General features: G+C 37.9%; 1 protein-coding gene across 1 annotated transcript in view; it reads left to right on the plus strand.

The window, feature by feature from the left end:
• LOC132547774 (synaptotagmin-7-like) overlaps nt 1-15,424 on the plus strand; it is a 107,038-nt gene extending 91,614 nt beyond the window's left edge. Inside the window, exons 5-11 of the mRNA XM_060211574.1 lie at nt 2,738-2,862; nt 6,714-6,881; nt 7,064-7,183; nt 8,545-8,751; nt 8,930-9,044; nt 10,303-10,508; nt 15,302-15,424. Of these exons, the coding sequence (XP_060067557.1) occupies nt 2,738-2,862; nt 6,714-6,881; nt 7,064-7,183; nt 8,545-8,751; nt 8,930-9,044; nt 10,303-10,508; nt 15,302-15,424 (1,064 nt within the window). The remainder of the gene's footprint in view (nt 1-2,737; nt 2,863-6,713; nt 6,882-7,063; nt 7,184-8,544; nt 8,752-8,929; nt 9,045-10,302; nt 10,509-15,301) is intronic.
• The last annotated feature ends 1,563 nt before the right edge of the window (nt 15,425-16,987 follow it).

Here is a 16,987-nt window from a genome sequence, read left to right on the forward strand (position 1 = left end):
GGCTAGAATGAACTTTACTGGCTATTCTCAGATGTTACAAAATACCAATAATTGCTCCACCCTTTTCTTCACAAACTTAGAATTTAATTACTTTTCCTACTGCAGATAAGTTCCTTTCTTATACCGAAGATATCTCTCCCTGTACATATATAGTTACATAACACATCTGCATCAGACCTACCGGGAATACTTCTGACAATAACTACCAAATTAAGACCCCTCATGCATATCAGAAGTCATCTTCTTACCATTTACTGCAAGGTAACTGCTGTCCACATTCTAAATATCAACTCCCTATGTATATAGAAAATAATTTCCTTACCAGGTACAGGAAAATTTAGCCCATCCCCCCCCCCCCCCCCCCCCCCCCCCCCCCCCCCCCCCCCCCCCCCCCCCCCCCCCCCCCCCCCCCCCCCCCAAAAAAAAAAAAAAAAAAATAAAACCCTCAAGCAAAAAACAGGAATACACAAAAACAAACACGCACAAATGAAAGAAGAACCGCTTACACACGACTATGAAATACCGTGATAACTAACTTAGTAGGACATGTGATAATTACTAGGCATAAATCGAGTATAACGGAAATCAATCTACAAATCTTCCAGTGTAAAAAGTCATATAGCAATTTAGAATGCAGAATGCTGGATAACACATCGGAAATTGATATTTACCAAATATTTTCAAGAAGTGAAAAATAGTTTTACTTACCATAAAACACACACGAGAGAGAGAGTGGGGAGAGAGGGAGAGAGGTGGGGGGGGAGGGGGGGAGTGAGGGGGGGGGCGAAGAGAGAGAGTATCTAATACAATTTACTAATATGATGGTCAAAGCGACAATAAACACTATCAACATCACTACATGATGGCGTTGCTCACGGATACGGCTTTGCAGAGCTTCAATGATTTAGGAAATCGTTTGGCTATAATTTGTACTGCCTTGTCCAGCGGATCGCGGAGTCTCCGTGTGGAAACACACCACTTAATCATAAAACAGATGATAAGAGGTTCTAATGTGCTCTGTTATGGCAGCCATTTCATAGTGGAGCCAATGAAGGTAAACATTATTTCTTTACGCCAATTAGGCTAGCTTCCGTTCCTTACCCACTTATCTAGGCTTTCTTTTCATAACACAGGGCATTACTATTCATTTGAAGCAATAAAATAGTAATTGCGCGTGAAATCTTAGCGCGTGTTCTAATATAGTAGGTGACGTAAATAGCATTACTATGAAGATGGCCATTTTGTAATGTGTTGTTATTGTGTGATGGAAAGAGGCTTCTGGGGTTGTCATAGTAGTTCTTGAAGGACCGGTGTAGTTCAGAGGTCAAATACGTTGTTAACGTCGTTAACCATTACAGCTGTTTAGGGAACATCTTTATTACTGAGAGGATTGCGGTGAAGGGCTAGAAGTTCTATAGTAATCAGTGATCTTTGTAACTCATTCAATAGTCAACTTATCTCCAAGGCTTCTTTACCACATTCTCAACTCATGACTTATTGTATTGGAACGCACCCCATATTACTTGTCGGGTGGTAGAGTATTCCAGCCAATTGTGTTACAAGTAGGCTGGGATGTACTTTATACACAGATAAAATTTGACAAGGAACGCTATACTGTGTCTATTGCCGTTGGCGGTATACTTTTGTTCGTGAAATGTCCATGTTAGAAGCAGGTTTGATGTTTGACAAGCCACAGATATCTTTTAATATTAGATTTATAAAAATTCGTAAAATTAGATTGATCAAATAATAATACTGTACATCAACTTTATATTTCAACCTGTAAATAGTCAAGCACTTGTCTGGTAATTGGTGGCTTGGAATGTCTGCAAACATTGGTTCCGCTGTCGTTACCATATGACTTATTGAATGGAAAAGCGACCTGACTGTTTGACGTGCTGGAACAGAATCTTGCCTTTTTATCAGCTGACTAAATGCCAGATAACAAGTTTGGAACATGATGTATTTCAATGTATCTAATAAAGTTTAATTAATCGGGTTAGTTATTACTGTATTTAAAATTGTGTTAATAAATCTGTCCCTTAATACAGATAATTAAAATGTCGGGACAGTCATTGATGAAAATATCGATTACTGACATCAAATTAGTGTTTATTGTCTTAGTCATGCTATGAAAATCTAAATATAGAGAGAGAGATCGAACTGATGTTTTGAGGAATTGAAAATTTCACCTAAAATATGGACGATAAAATCATGTTGTTTTTACTGTATTCATTTCATTAACCAAGAATTAATTCCGACAGCAAATGCACAGAGTTGTTTGGGTTTTTTTAAATACAATGCATTATACGACCAAAATGCGACGAAGTAATTTGTTAATTTGTTAAATGTATACCAGACGTTAAAACAAGTTTAAATCAAATCCATCGTACCAGCGTGACAAGGCGAACTGGTTGAGATATTTCATCATAAGTTAGTCAACAGAGACGAGACGTTTACTATATACGTCGTAATGCAACAATCAGTGTATGCATTACCTAAATCGTAATAAAAAAAAAACTACATAGTATACAAACCAGTGTGTGTCCGTGAAAACACACGATTACATTACCCATCCACATGGACACTCGACTGATGACGGACGGTTCATGACGTGTGCATTGTGTTTGTGACAATATTTTAACTTTTTTTTCTGTACAGTTTTTAAAATAAAGACATTGGGTAAGATACTTTATGTGGCGTTATAAGTTGAAGCAATTTTAAATTATCGTTATAGGAAGGGGGCGTGGTGACAGTCGAAGAGTAACTTTGTCCTCCCTGGTTGTCAGCAGTATGAACGCACTAGACGGTACCGTTAATCCAGTTGGACCCGCTTATCACCCAAGGAAGAAATCTAAAAGTGTAAGTACAGATTTAAGGTTGAACACAAGGTGTGGAAATTAGTATCAAGTGTAAATAAAATAACACAATGTGGATGTAAGTATAAGTTGTAGATATCATCATATGTGTAAACTGTATGATATAATGATACGTCAGTGTAGTAAGTACAAGGTGACGAGGTGTGGATATGAGGATAGAGTGTGGATATAAAGACAAGGCGTGGATATGGGGATAGGGTGTGGATATTAAGACAAGGGGCAGGGTATAGGGAAGAGTGTGGATATTAAGACAAGGGGCAGGGTATAGGGAAGAGTGTGGATATTAAGACAAGGGGCAGGGTATAGGGAAGAGTGTGGATATTAAGACAAGGGGCAGGGTATGGGGACAGAGTGTGGATATAAAGACAAGGGGCAGGATATAGGGAAGAATGTGGATATTAAGACAAGGGGCAGGATATAGGGAAGAGTGTGGAAATTAAGACAAGGGGTGGATATAGGGAAGAGTGTGGATATTAAGACAAGGGGTGGATATAGGTAAGAGTGTGGATATTAAGACAAGGGGCAGGATACACGGGGCAGGGTATAGGGAAGAGTGTGGATATTAAGACAAGGGGTGGATATACGGACAAGTACATGGTATGGATATGAGGATAGGGTGTGGATATTAAGGGAAGGAGCAGGGTAGTATATTGAAGAGTGTGGATATGAAGACAAGGGGAAGTGTATAAGGACCAAGTATGGATATGAGGACAAGGTGTGGAATAAGGATGAGGGGCGGGGTATAGAGACTGAGTGTGGATATGAGGACAAGGTGTGGAAGAAGGACGAGGGGCGGGGTATAGAGACTGAGTGTGGATATGAGGACAAGGTGTGGAATAAGGACGAGGGGCGGGGTATAGAGACTGAGTGTGGATATGAGGACAAGGTGTGGAATAAGGACGAGGGGCGGGGTATAGAGACTGAGTGTGGATATGAGGACAAGGTGTGGAATAAGGACGAGGGGCGGGGTATAGAGACTGAGTGTGGATATGAGGACATGATGAGGGAATCATAACCAGTAACTTTTAATGGTATTCTACAAAATACCACGTGAATATTGTATTTATTGATACTGCATATACATGCAATAGTAAAGAGAAGGTGAAACCAAAGCTGGTCGCAACAATCAGTCATATTGCTGATGTACAGCTCGTGCGAGTCGCGCGTGACTTACTGCCTCTAATAGCCCAGTGTAAACTTCTGAAACAGTATATATGTATATAGTAAATCAAAGGGATCTTTCATTTTCTGTGTACTGCTAGAAATGTGATTAAATGTATTGTATTGATGTTTTACTAACATTATTGGGTATAACTTTGAGACAGATTCAGTGGTACTAAATGCAAACCAGACATGAAGGCGTGTCATCCTCAAAGACATCTCTTTATGGCGAGCCCATTGACAATTGCTACTGATTACAGTGGCGTTACTATATACATACATGTCCTAACTTGTGCTATTTGACTGTGTTACTTAGTACTGATATGGTAAATTGTCTGCACTAAAATAGAATGACTTATATGTACGTTTTACGCATAACTATCCTGTCTTGTCCACATTTTGAAACTCACATGAAAAGTATTTTATCGATCAGCCATGTTAGTGTAATGTAGTGAAAGAAGGGTGAAAAGTGACTTTTTTGGTGCCTTCTGAAATTAAGACGACGACAAACTTATAATAGTAATGAAGCAAAGTATTAATATAGTACTTCATTATGTTACTTCAATATAACAGGCAGGGACAGTGTTTTGTTGAGTTGACGTGAATACTCGCCGGTTCTTCGTCTGTACCGTCAAATATAATTTGTGTGTAGGTGTTACCAAGCTTAACCGCAAAGCTTTTTTCTCTGAGACGCAAGGTGTATAAATAGAAGCTTTGCATATAAATGTCGATGACACTGACGGTGAACAGGCAGCGGACATAACATGAAAGGAGAAACGCGCTAGAGACCCGGATCGGCGGGCTAATCAGGCTGGAGGTTGTCATTACATTGAACAGATAACGTTGTAATTATCTTGATATATTAATACGATAGCCTTCAGTATCAAAATCAAGCGGAAATGTTAAAGTTGACGCCTTCACCACGTTAGTCATTAGCTTATCGTTCTCCTGGTAACGCTCTACTCGGCTAACAAGAAAAAATACTATTTTTAACATAACATTCCTTCATGCTAAATCTTATGAAAATTTTTCAGAAAATGCACAAATGAATATCATTTAAATGCAATCTTAGAATAAGGTAGAAGAAAGGAATATAATGAATCTATCGTCATAATCTAGGACAGTGATGTGAAAGGTCTAAATGTTTAAACCTACACTCAGATTTTATTCCATGATATTATTAAGCATCCTGTTAGAATTGCAAATACCGCAAGGTGAGATTACCAACAGCAAATGATTCTTCAACACATAGGAGTCACTCAGATAATGTACCAACCACAGTGATACTGATACTGTACCACAGTCTCAGATAATGTACCAACCACAGTGATACTGTACCACAGTCTCAGATAATGTACCAACCACAGTGATACTGTACCAGTCTCAGATAATGTACCAACCACAGTGATACTGTGCCAGTCTCAGATAATGTACCAACCACAGTGATACTGTACCAGATAATGTACCAACCACAGTGATACTGTACCAGTCTCAGATAATATACCAACCACAGTAATACTGTACCAGTCTCAGATAATGTACCAACCACAGTGATACTGTACCACACTCTCAGATAATGTACCAACCACAGTGATACTGTACCAGATAATGTACCAACCACAGTGATACTGTACCAGTCTCAGATAATGTACCAACCACAGTGATACTGTACCACAGTCTCAGATAATGTACCAACCACAGTGATACTGTACCACTCTCAGATAATGTACCAACCACAGTGATACTGTACCAGTCTCAGATAATGTACCAACCACAGTGATACTGTACCAGTCTCAGATAATGTACCAACCACAGTAATACTGTACCAGTCTCAGATAATGTACCAACCACAGTGATACTGTACCAGATAATGTACCAACCACAGTGATACTGTACCAGTCTCAGATAATGTACCAACCACAGTGATACTGTACCAGTCTCAGATAATGTACCAACCACAGTGATACTGTACCAGTCTCAGATAATGTACCAACCACACATCGATATATTATTAGTAAAATATTTGATATTGTACAAAAGGCACACAAGTAAAAAACACCTTTTATTAATTTAGGGTTAGATAAACTGCACCATACAGCTATGGAAAAACCAAAGTGATCGAAAGAAATGTCCAAAATGTAGACGGGGAGGTGCATCAGCCACATAATTAAATAAATTACGTTATTTAGATACCTGACAATTTCAGATACTACTGTTTGAATAAATTAAAACGTGGCATGCAGGTGACGGCAAACCTCGGTACCAGAAGCCCACCAGCAGATAAGGGGGAAATGTTATTAGAATTATTTGATGGATTATCTTTAATATGTATAGATTGGTATGCGAACTGAACCTACATGTGCAAATGTTCCATCAAATCACATTTTATCGACTTGGGGTGATATGATTTCGAGGAAGACTTAAATTCGTTTTCAATATGTAAAAAGGTAAGATGAAACATACATAGCATGTACAGAGCATACAATCGGTTTCCTTCGAATTTAAAAACAATGTCTTATTGTTGCCTTTTTCGGAACTTTTTATATTTATAAAACATCCATCAAATACAAGTACATTTTAATTCTTGCCAGATATCTGTGTCATGTTTGTAATGGGTAACTGTCGTAATCGTGCTGGAAGTGTTTTTAACATTGTCGCTGTTTTGTTTTACAGAGGCCTGGTAGTATCGGACTGCCTGATCGCCCAGTTGTGATGCATGACCTCAACTTGGAGGAGATGATGGTGCCGAGACAGGCTCCTCAACAGCTGCCCACTGGCCGTCTAAAAGTCCAGTTTCAGTTCAACACCAACCGCACATCACTGACAGTCATAATCATTGAGGTAGATTGCTACATCAGCTGTCAAAATTTTATCATTACGATCTATGCTTTGACACGAAGTAAAAGGGTTGCGTGATTTCCTGTGTCACATGTTGTGCTACATTGTATACATGTACGTTTATATGGCCCACTTTTGATCAGTTACTTGATGTTTGAGGCATACCATCATGTTATCTGTTTTAGGCAGAAAACTTACGCATAGCTGACATGCCATGTGACAGTGAGATCAACCCATACGTCAAAGCCTTTCTCGTCCCGGGGAGGACTTTCAAATACCGGACGAAAACTCTTCCGAAAACAAAGGTAATTTTTCACCACAAATCGTCACTAGTCTTCGAAAATATGAATGCCGAGAAACCATACTGAAATATTTTTTTATGATTTAATGACTTTCAAGACCTGAATTCCTTTCGTAAATGAATCCATATTGGAAAAACAGGTAGAAAATACCGACCTCATTGATATATTCTATATTTTACGCTTTCAGGTACAATGAATGTTTTCTTTTTCATGTTTCATGTGATTATTTCTCTGGTACATATAATATGGTCAAGGCGGAAGTTATAGTGATCTTATTGAGACCTATTTTCTTTGTGAGCGTGTTTGATGCTCGTTAGTTTGGTCTTGGTTCCGTTGTTGTTTGCCTTGCTCTCATTTGAGGACGTGACATTACTTACTTGGATTGACCAAGATTTACATGGCGGGTGTGGTCGATGAAGTAGGAGATGTATTCTCGTTGTATTTAGATTATGATAATGGTTATATGCTAGTAATTTCTTGTTGTATTTTATATCGATTTTCTTTCTTCTTTTCTTCTTATGAAACCTAATGACACGTGTTTTTATTCATCGTTTTAGTAAGATATCAAAGATCTAATAAGTTTTGAAAAAAAAAGATTTTTGTAACGTAGAACGTCACGTTTCAATTTTGAAACGCAAAATAAAATATTTCAATTAAGAACGTTCAATCAACAGATATTTCACGAACCCTTCTATATACAGAATTCTTAGCGGATGTGAAAGACGTGTGAATCTGCTTGATAAATACTTAGACTTGTGATCATTAAATCTCTGGCTGATTTCTATTTTGTCACATCTCAAGTCGGATAATATCGAGAATATAATACTAGCATCTTACATTCTGGGGAACTGAAAATGTCAAAGTTTATCAGATCTGGTTTTCCGACTTCAAAGAATCGACGTTGTACAATTATTACAATAACCTGCCTAACACTCGTTTTCAATCACTGTTTACCACATTCCGTGTTCCTTTCAGCCTGAGGTTTCACGTAGGTCCTTAGAACTGTTAGAAAACCATCATAGCATGGAATCGATCGATTAATTAAAGGCGATTAACACGCGATGATTTCTCCATCCTCGAGGTACGATACCAATCGGTTTGTGTGATCTGCCATTGTATTCCAGTCTTCGAAGTTTACTTTGTTATTTGATTCATTTTGATGATTTCAGCGCGGAAAAAACTTTACCGCGGTTGAAAATCACATTTCATAGTTTATACTCCAAACTTATTTACAAGGCTTTGATTTAGATTAACTAAGGTAGGGATTGCAACCATTCCATAAGCAGCTTTGGTTAGGTCTTTAAGCACATCTAATTACGTGTGATTATTCATCCTAATCATATGTTGCCACACTTTTCTTACAGACCCCAGTCTTTCTTGAAAAGTTCACAATATCAGACCTTGTGCCAAGTGACTTAAGCGATGATGCTGCCATGGAGTTTCAAATATACTCTTCACATCATGTTTCCCGGCGCCATCTTGTGGGCGTAGCATCCTTTCTTCTGAAGGACGTGCCCAAATTGGACAATGGCTTGGTAGACCTCACCATCATGCCACAGACGGTGTTTAGGGTAAGCAAGTCATTCCTTTTGAGGAGATTTGCTTAAAATTTAGGGAAATAGATCAATATCATTACTTTGCTTGATATAGACAAAGCTTTGTACAGTTATTCGACGTCTGTAAACAAACATATCAAAAACCTTCCATATTGAAGAAATTGTAAATGCAGATCTTTTGCACTTGTTTTAGTTGCATCAAGGAGACATTCGGATATCGGGGTGCTATCAACCGGTGGCTGGCAAGATTGTGTTTAATGTACTAGAAGCTCGAAATCTACCACGAGTTTCACTTCTAGGAGCCATCAGTAAGTTAAATACACATCTCCAACATAGTACACACTTATTACGAATCTCTCAGCCCTAACTAGTGTGGGACACCATCTTTAGAATATTCAGTGTCTTAAGGCATCTAACTTTAAGGTATTTTATATGTGGAAAGAATTTGGTTTGCTTAACAATTGGAATGGTTATATATCAAAGAAAAAGATAAATTTGGATTGTCGCGTTGTTTCCGGATTTGACAAGAATGCATACAAACTGTTTTTGATTGTGAAAATTTAAAACCATTTTCATCTGCCCAAATCTGTAGTCGATTCAAACATTGTTGAAGTTGTCTTTCGATGGTATCCATATGCTTTGATCGATAGCATATAATGAAGTCATCGACATAAAGAACACCCTCCATTGAAGGGGATAATGTTTTGACAATACTTTTAATTTTAATTATAAAAAGTGTAACCGAGAGAATGCTACCTTGTGGTACAACCATTATCGGCTAATGAACATCGGAAAGGGTCGTTTCATTCCGGACTTTGAATAAAATTTGGTAGCATACCTCTAATACCTATAGATCTTTCATTATGCCGTATTTCCACGTTGTGTCGTAAGCCTGTTCCAAATCAAAGAAATCAGCAACCAATTATTCCTTCTTTAGCCTCACGCACAAAGGTTTCAAATGATCATTGGTACCTCGCCTATATCTAAAACTGCTTTGTAGGGGTGATATTATGTGATTGGATTCCAGATACCAAATTAATCTTGAATTTATCATCCGCTCTAGAGTTTTACCTAAGCAATTCGTAAGTGATATTGGGTGGTAACTGGAGGAATATGTCATTACCCTGTTTGGGGGTAAGAATTACACTGGTTTTTTTCCGTGACTTTTTGACATTACCCGATCTAAAATATAATTTAAAATGTCAAGAAGTTTTTTTCTAATGATAGCTCTGGTAAATGTTTCCTGCCCTCACTAAGTATACAATTAATTGTGGGTGTATTCTTATTAATGTATCTAAAACAGCTTATGTCTATGACATGTCGTAAATGTGGACCCGTTTGAATCAACAAGTTCGTTGAACCGATTGTCACCATCTGGAAAGGGCAAAGGTTTCAATTTGCTTCAGCCACATTGAATATTGCTGGAAGGTTAACTTACTAGATGAATAATTAGACCCCGTTCAATGGTGACATCAGGGTAAGATACTATGTATTGCTATGTATATGACAACCGAGCATCAAACAGTGCTTCAGACATTCTTTCAACAATTACCTCTTTATTTACAGATCCGTACGTGAAGGTAGAAATGTACGTGAACGGAATGAGGGAAGCCAAACACAAGACGAAAGTCCGGCAGAACACACAGGATCCTGTATGGAACCATCCGTGTGTGTTTGAAATTAATCGCGAGAATCCCAAGCTGTTAGGCCACGTGTTTGTATTCCATGTAATACACAAAGACATGATGATGGGGATACAGAAAATAGGCCAGGTAAGTTTGTAAGGCATGTGAAGATGTGATCCTTTATTTTGTTAAATGACTAGAGAGAAGAGAAGTAGCCCATTGTTTTATTATGTGACCTCAGAGAAGAGAAGTAGTCCATTGTTTTATTTTGTGACCAGAGAGAAGAGAAGTAGTCCATTGTTATACTATGTGACCTCAGAGAAGAGAAGTAGCCCATTGTTTTATTATGTGACCTCAGAGAAGAGAAGTAGTCCATTGTTTTATTTTGTGACCAGAGAGAAGAGAAGTAGTCCATTGTTTTATTATGTGACCAGAGACAAGAGAAGTAGTCCATTGTTTTATTATGTGACCAGAGAGAAGAGAAGTAGTCCATTGTTTTATTATGTGACCAGAGAGAAGAGAAGTAGTCCATTGTTTTATGTGACCAGAGACAAGAGAATGTGACCAGAGACAAGAGAAGTGGTCCATTGTTTTATTATGTGACCAGAGACAAGAGAAGTAGTCCATTGTTTTATTATGTGACCAGAGAAAAGAGAAGTGGTCCATTGTTTTATTATGTGACCAGAGACAAGAGAAGTGGTCCATTGTTTTATTATGTGACCAGAGACAAGAGAAGTGGTCCATTGTTTTATTATGTGACCAGAGACAAGAGAAGTGGTCCATTGTTTTATTATGTGACCAGAGAAGAGAAGTGGTCCATTGTTTTATTATGTGAGTGGTCCATTGTTTTATTATGTGACCTCAGAGAAGAGAAGTGGTCCATTGTTTTATCATGTGACCAGAGAGAAGAGAAGTGGTCCATTGTTTTATTATGTGACCAGAGACAAGAGAAGTGGTCCATTGTTTTATTATGTGACCAGAGACAAGAGAAGTGGTCCATTGTTTTATTATGTGACCAGAGACAAGAGAAGTGGTCCATTGTTTTATTATGTGACCAGAGAGAAGAGAAGTGGTCCATTGTTTTATTATGTGACCCAGAGAGAAGAGAAGTGGTCCATTGTTTTATTATGTGACAGAGAAGAGAAGTGGTCCAGAGACAAGAGAAGTGGTCCATTGTTTTATTATGTGACCAGAGACAAGAGAAGTGGTCCATTGTTTTATTATGTGACCTCAGAGAAGAGAAGTGGTCCATTGTTTTATTATGTGACCAGAGACAAGAGAAGTGGTCCATTGTTTTATTATGTGACCAGAGACAGAGAAGAGAAGTGGTCCATTGTTTTATTATGTGACCAGAGACAAGAGAAGTGGTCCATTGTTTTATTATGTGACCTCAGAGAAGAGAAGTGGTCCATTGTTTTATTATGTGACCTCAGAGAAGAGAAGTGGTCCATTGTTTTATTATGTGACCAGAGACAAGAGAAGTGGTCCATTGTTTTATTATGTGACCAGAGACAAGAGAAGTGGTCCATTGTTTTATTATGTGACCAGAGAAGAGAAGTGGTCCATTGTTTTATTATGTGACCTCAGAGAAGAGAAGTGGTCCATTGAAGTGACCAGAGAGAAGAGAAGTGGTCCATTGTTTTATTATGTGACCAGAGACAAGAGAAGTGGTCCATTGTTTTATGTTATGTGACCATTGTTTTATCAGAGAAGAGAAGTGGTCCATTGTTTTATTATGTGACCAGAGACAAGAGAAGTGGTCCATTGTTTTATTATGTGACCAGAGACAAGAGAAGTGGTCCATTGTTTTATTATGTGACCTCAGAGAAGAGAAGTGGTCCATTGTTTTATCATGTGACCAGAGACAAGAGAAGTGGTCCATTGTTTTATTATGTGACCTCAGAGAAGAGAAGTGGTCCATTGTTTTATTATGTTTATTATGTGACCAGAGACAAGAGAAGTGGTCCATTGTTTTATTATGTGACCAGAGACAAGAGAAGTGGTCCATTGTTTTATATGTGACCTCAGAGAAGAGAAGTGGTCCATTGTTTTATTATGTGACCAGAGACAAGAGAAGTGGTCCATTGTTTTATTATGTGACCAGAGACAAGAGAAGTGGTCCATTGTTTTATCATGTGACCTCAGAGAAGAGAAGTGGTCCATTGTTTTATTATGTGACCTCAGAGAAGAGAAGTGGTCCATTGTTTTATTATGTGACCAGAGACAAGAGAAGTGGTCCATTGTTTTATTATGTGACCAGAGACAAGAGAAGTGGTCCATTGTTTTCAGAGAAGAGAAGTGGTCCATTGTTTTATTATGTGACCTCAGAGAAGAGAAGTGGTCCATTGTTATACTATGTGACCTCAGAGAAGAGAAGTGGTCCATTGTTTTATTATGTGACCAGAGACAAGAGAAGTGGTCCATTGTTTTATTATGTGACCTCAGAGAAGAGAAGTGGTCCATTGTTTTATTATGTGACCTCAGAGAAGAGAAGTGGTCCATTGTTTTATTATGTGACCTCAGAGAAGAGAAGTGGTCCATTGTTTTATTATGTGACCTTTGTTTTATTATGTGACCAGAGACAAGAGAAGTGGTCCATTGTTTTATTATGTGACCATTGTTTTATTATGTCAGAGAAGAGAAGTGGTCCATTGTTTTATTATGTGTCAGAGAAGAGAAGTGGTCCATTGTTTTATTATGTGACCTCAGAGAAGAGAAGTGGTCCATTGTTTTATTATGTGACCAGAGACAAGAGAAGTGGTCCATTGTTATACTATGTGACCTCAGAGAAGAGAAGTGGTCCATTGTTTTATTATGTGACCTCAGAGAAGAGAAGTGGTCCATTGTTTTATTATGTGACCAGAGACAAGAGAAGTGGTCCATTGTTTTATTATGTGACCAGAGACAAGAGAAGTGGTCCATTGTTATACTATGTGACCTCAGAGAAGAGAAGTGGTCCATTGTTTTATTATGTGACCAGAGACAAGAGAAGTAGTCCATTGTTTTATTATGTGACCAGAGACAAGAGAAGTAGTCCATTGTTTTATTATGTGACCAGAGACAAGAGAAGTGGTCCATTGTTTTATTATGTGACCTCAGAGAAGAGAAGTGGTCCATTGTTTTATCATGTGACCAGAGAGAAGAGAAGTGGTCCATTGTTTTATTATGTGACCATTGAGACAAGAGAAGTGGTCCATTGTTTTATTATGTGACCCAGAGAAGAGAAGTGGTCCATTGTTTTATTATGTGTCGAGAGACAGGTGAAGTGTTTCATTGTTTTATTATGTGACCAGAGACAAGAGAAGTGGTCCATTGTTTTATTATGTGACCAGAGACAAGAGAAGTGGTCCATTGTTTTATTATGTGACCAGAGACAAGAGAAGTGGTCCATTGTTTTATCATGTGACCAGAGAGAAGAGAAGTGGTCCATTGTTTTATTATGTGACCAGAGACAAGAGAAGTGGTCCATTGTTTTATTATGTGACCAGAGACAAGAGAAGTGGTCCATTGTTTTATTATGTGACCAGAGAAGAGAAGTGGTCCATGTGACCTCAGAGAAGAGAAGTGGTCCATTGTTTTATTATGTGACCTCAGAGAAGAGAAGTGGTCCATTGTTTTATTATGTGACCAGAGACAAGAGAAGTGGTCCATTGTTTTATTATGTGACCAGAGACAAGAGAAGTGGTCCATTGTTTTATTATGTGACCAGAGAGAGAAGAGAAGTGGTCCATTGTTTTATTATGTGACCAGAGACAAGAGAAGTGGTCCATTGTTTTATTATGTGACCTCAGAGAAGAGAAGTGGTCCATTGTTTTATTATGTGATCAGAGAAGAGAAGTGGTCCATTGTTTTATTATGTGACCAGAGACAAGAGAAGTGGTCCATTGTTTTATTATGTGACCAGAGACAAGAGAAGTGGTCCATTGTTTTATTATGTGACCAGAGAGAAGAGAAGTGGTCCATTGTTATACTATGTGACCTCAGAGAAGAGAAGTGGTCCATTGTTTTATTATGTGACCAGAGAAGAGAAGTGGTCCATTGTTTTATTATGTGACCAGAGACAAGAGAAGTGGTCCATTGTTTTATTATGTGACCAGAGACAAGAGAAGTGGTCCATTGTTTTATTATGTGACCAGAGACAAGAGAAGTGGTCCATTGTTTTATTATGTGACCAGAGACAAGAGAAGTGGTCCATTGTTTTATTATGTGACCAGAGACAAGAGAAGTGGTCCATTGTTTTATTATGTGACCAGAGACAAGAGAAGTGGTCCATTGTTTTATTATGTGACCAGAGACAAGAGAAGTGGTCCATTGTTTTATTATGTGACCAGAGACAAGAGAAGTGGTCCATTGTTTTATTATGTGACCAGAGACAAGAGAAGTAGTCCATTGTTTTATTATGTGACCAGAGACAAGAGAAGTGGTCCATTGTTTTATTATGTGACCAGAGACAAGAGAAGTGGTTCATTGTTATACTATGTGACCTCAGAGAAGAGAAGTGGTCCATTGTTTTATTTGTAGCTGAATAAAGACAGTATTGTCTTTGGTACAATGGTGATGGGAATTACACTGATAATGACATAAACAATGTTGTTTTCCCTTGCAACATTAATGGGAAGTCATGGGAAGCACCACAACTGTTGCTAACGACGGGTGATGGACAGATTTAGAAAATGTTTATCAGCGTATTACATCGATATCATGAATTGAGAAAAAATGGTATAAAGATATCAAAACATGTATTAAGTTATTTTACAGTAAGACATGAATCAATTAGCAATTTTTTTATCGGCTTCCTTTATTCTCTGTTTTGTTTGGTCTCCAATGTAAATAACAATAATAAGTATATAACCAAAGTAAATAGCTTTAAAATTGCTTTCAACAGTAACTCACTCGATTAATTTGTACTATGTTTAAGTTATGGTGTTGTGTGTGTACAGGTGGAGCTGGGTTGGTACAGTCACGGAGAACAGCTGGATCATTGGTACGACATAATGGAACATCCACATCGACCAACTGATTACTGGCACCCGGTCATCAAGACAAGTAAAATAATGTCATGACCTATGACATTCCTACGGAAACGAGCATAGACACGTTAACAAAAAGGTTCCTTCTCATTCTCCTTGCATACAAATTTCACGTCAAGGATAGCAAACTACAATGAATATAACTATGAATTACGTCTTAGGCAATACTGGTTATTGCTTGACCTTGTTAATACACCATGTGCTGTGACGTATCGTCAGTAGTCCCGCCTGCCCCAGTAGTGTATATGAGAGTGGTGTGGACGGCGTGGTATTAATAATAAGGATCATCTGCTGAAGATCCAAATTGTGATAGTTACATTACCGATCATGTTGTAAGTAAATATATTCATCCTTTGTATATATAGATATTGCTAGTTGAGCCAAACAAACAAAGTGCAAGTTATACCATGTTGTAAGGTAGGATGTTTGTGTGTGTAAGTTCGATGCATCATGTGACAGAACATGACAGCTATATTCTATACGGCTTAAACATATCTGGGACTAGAAAATACCTTTAAAACTGTTCCGACTCGAAACATGATAGGTTAATAACTGTATCGATACTTTAGCGTAGAATACGACTTGGAAAATTTGTACTGCATTCGTGTGCAACAGGTCCATATTAGAACTGGATCAATGCTTCAGTATGAAAACGTTTTATGATCAAGTAGATAAGATATTTGGTTAAAAAAACTTACTATGCCATGAAACTTGACTTTAAACATTTTAATTATTTCCAACTGTTAAGCAAATTTTATTGAAAAAAATGGAATGGTACCAAATGAAATGGTTTGAGAATCAAAATTATGTGATGTATTGAAATTCATTCCAAAAATACTTTTCAATTAATTTCATAAAAACCATTTAAAAGACAACAGAAGCAATACAAACTTCCATGAACGTCTCCTGAAAACAAGCCTGTTGACTGTATTACGGTCAAACAAAAGACGCCTCTAAAAGTATGTACCAGATTTACTCGGAGGAGACTTGACAGTACTAGTTTTAGTTGACTCGTTACAAAGACAGATTGCCTTGGTTCCGTAGGGACTGGTGTGATCAGTCGTCGGACCAAGTGTCATGTAGTTTAAGACAGCAATTGTGGTGTCGTGTTGGATTTAATCGTTGTTAGCCGCCTTGGTATCGGTGACAGATCGACGGTCAGCTGATCTTGGCAGGTCTACTTCCATGTCCGGTACGTTAATTATCTGGACATCCGATCCTGACAGGATCTGTGGCTGTAAAAGTGCTGAACTCTGAACCACTGTTGGTTTCACATGGTATAGGGTATATCTGTCGTTAGCGTGTGTAATGACAATTTACTGATCTCAAGTGATATGCCGGCAGTTACAATAGATATATATGGAGAGTTTGGTTTTGTATATAGTTATTTGATATAGAGAGTGGTTGGGTGGGTTTGTTCACCTGACCTATGACCCCGTAGTGTAATAGATAATAGGAAAACAATTTATGAAAATTAGCTTTGATCAAAATATGAAAAAAAATTAAAAGGCATATTACCAGGATATGGCGGATGTTACTTAGAAACTGGAAGAAAACATTGATTGTTCGTACATGAATATGTATGTAGATTAGCTT

This window comes from Ylistrum balloti, unplaced genomic scaffold, assembly GCF_031769215.1.
Source record: "Ylistrum balloti isolate Yb309-2 unplaced genomic scaffold, AGI_CSIRO_Ybal_v1 Utg369978, whole genome shotgun sequence".
NCBI classification, from domain to species: Eukaryota; Metazoa; Mollusca; class Bivalvia; order Pectinida; family Pectinidae; genus Ylistrum; species Ylistrum balloti.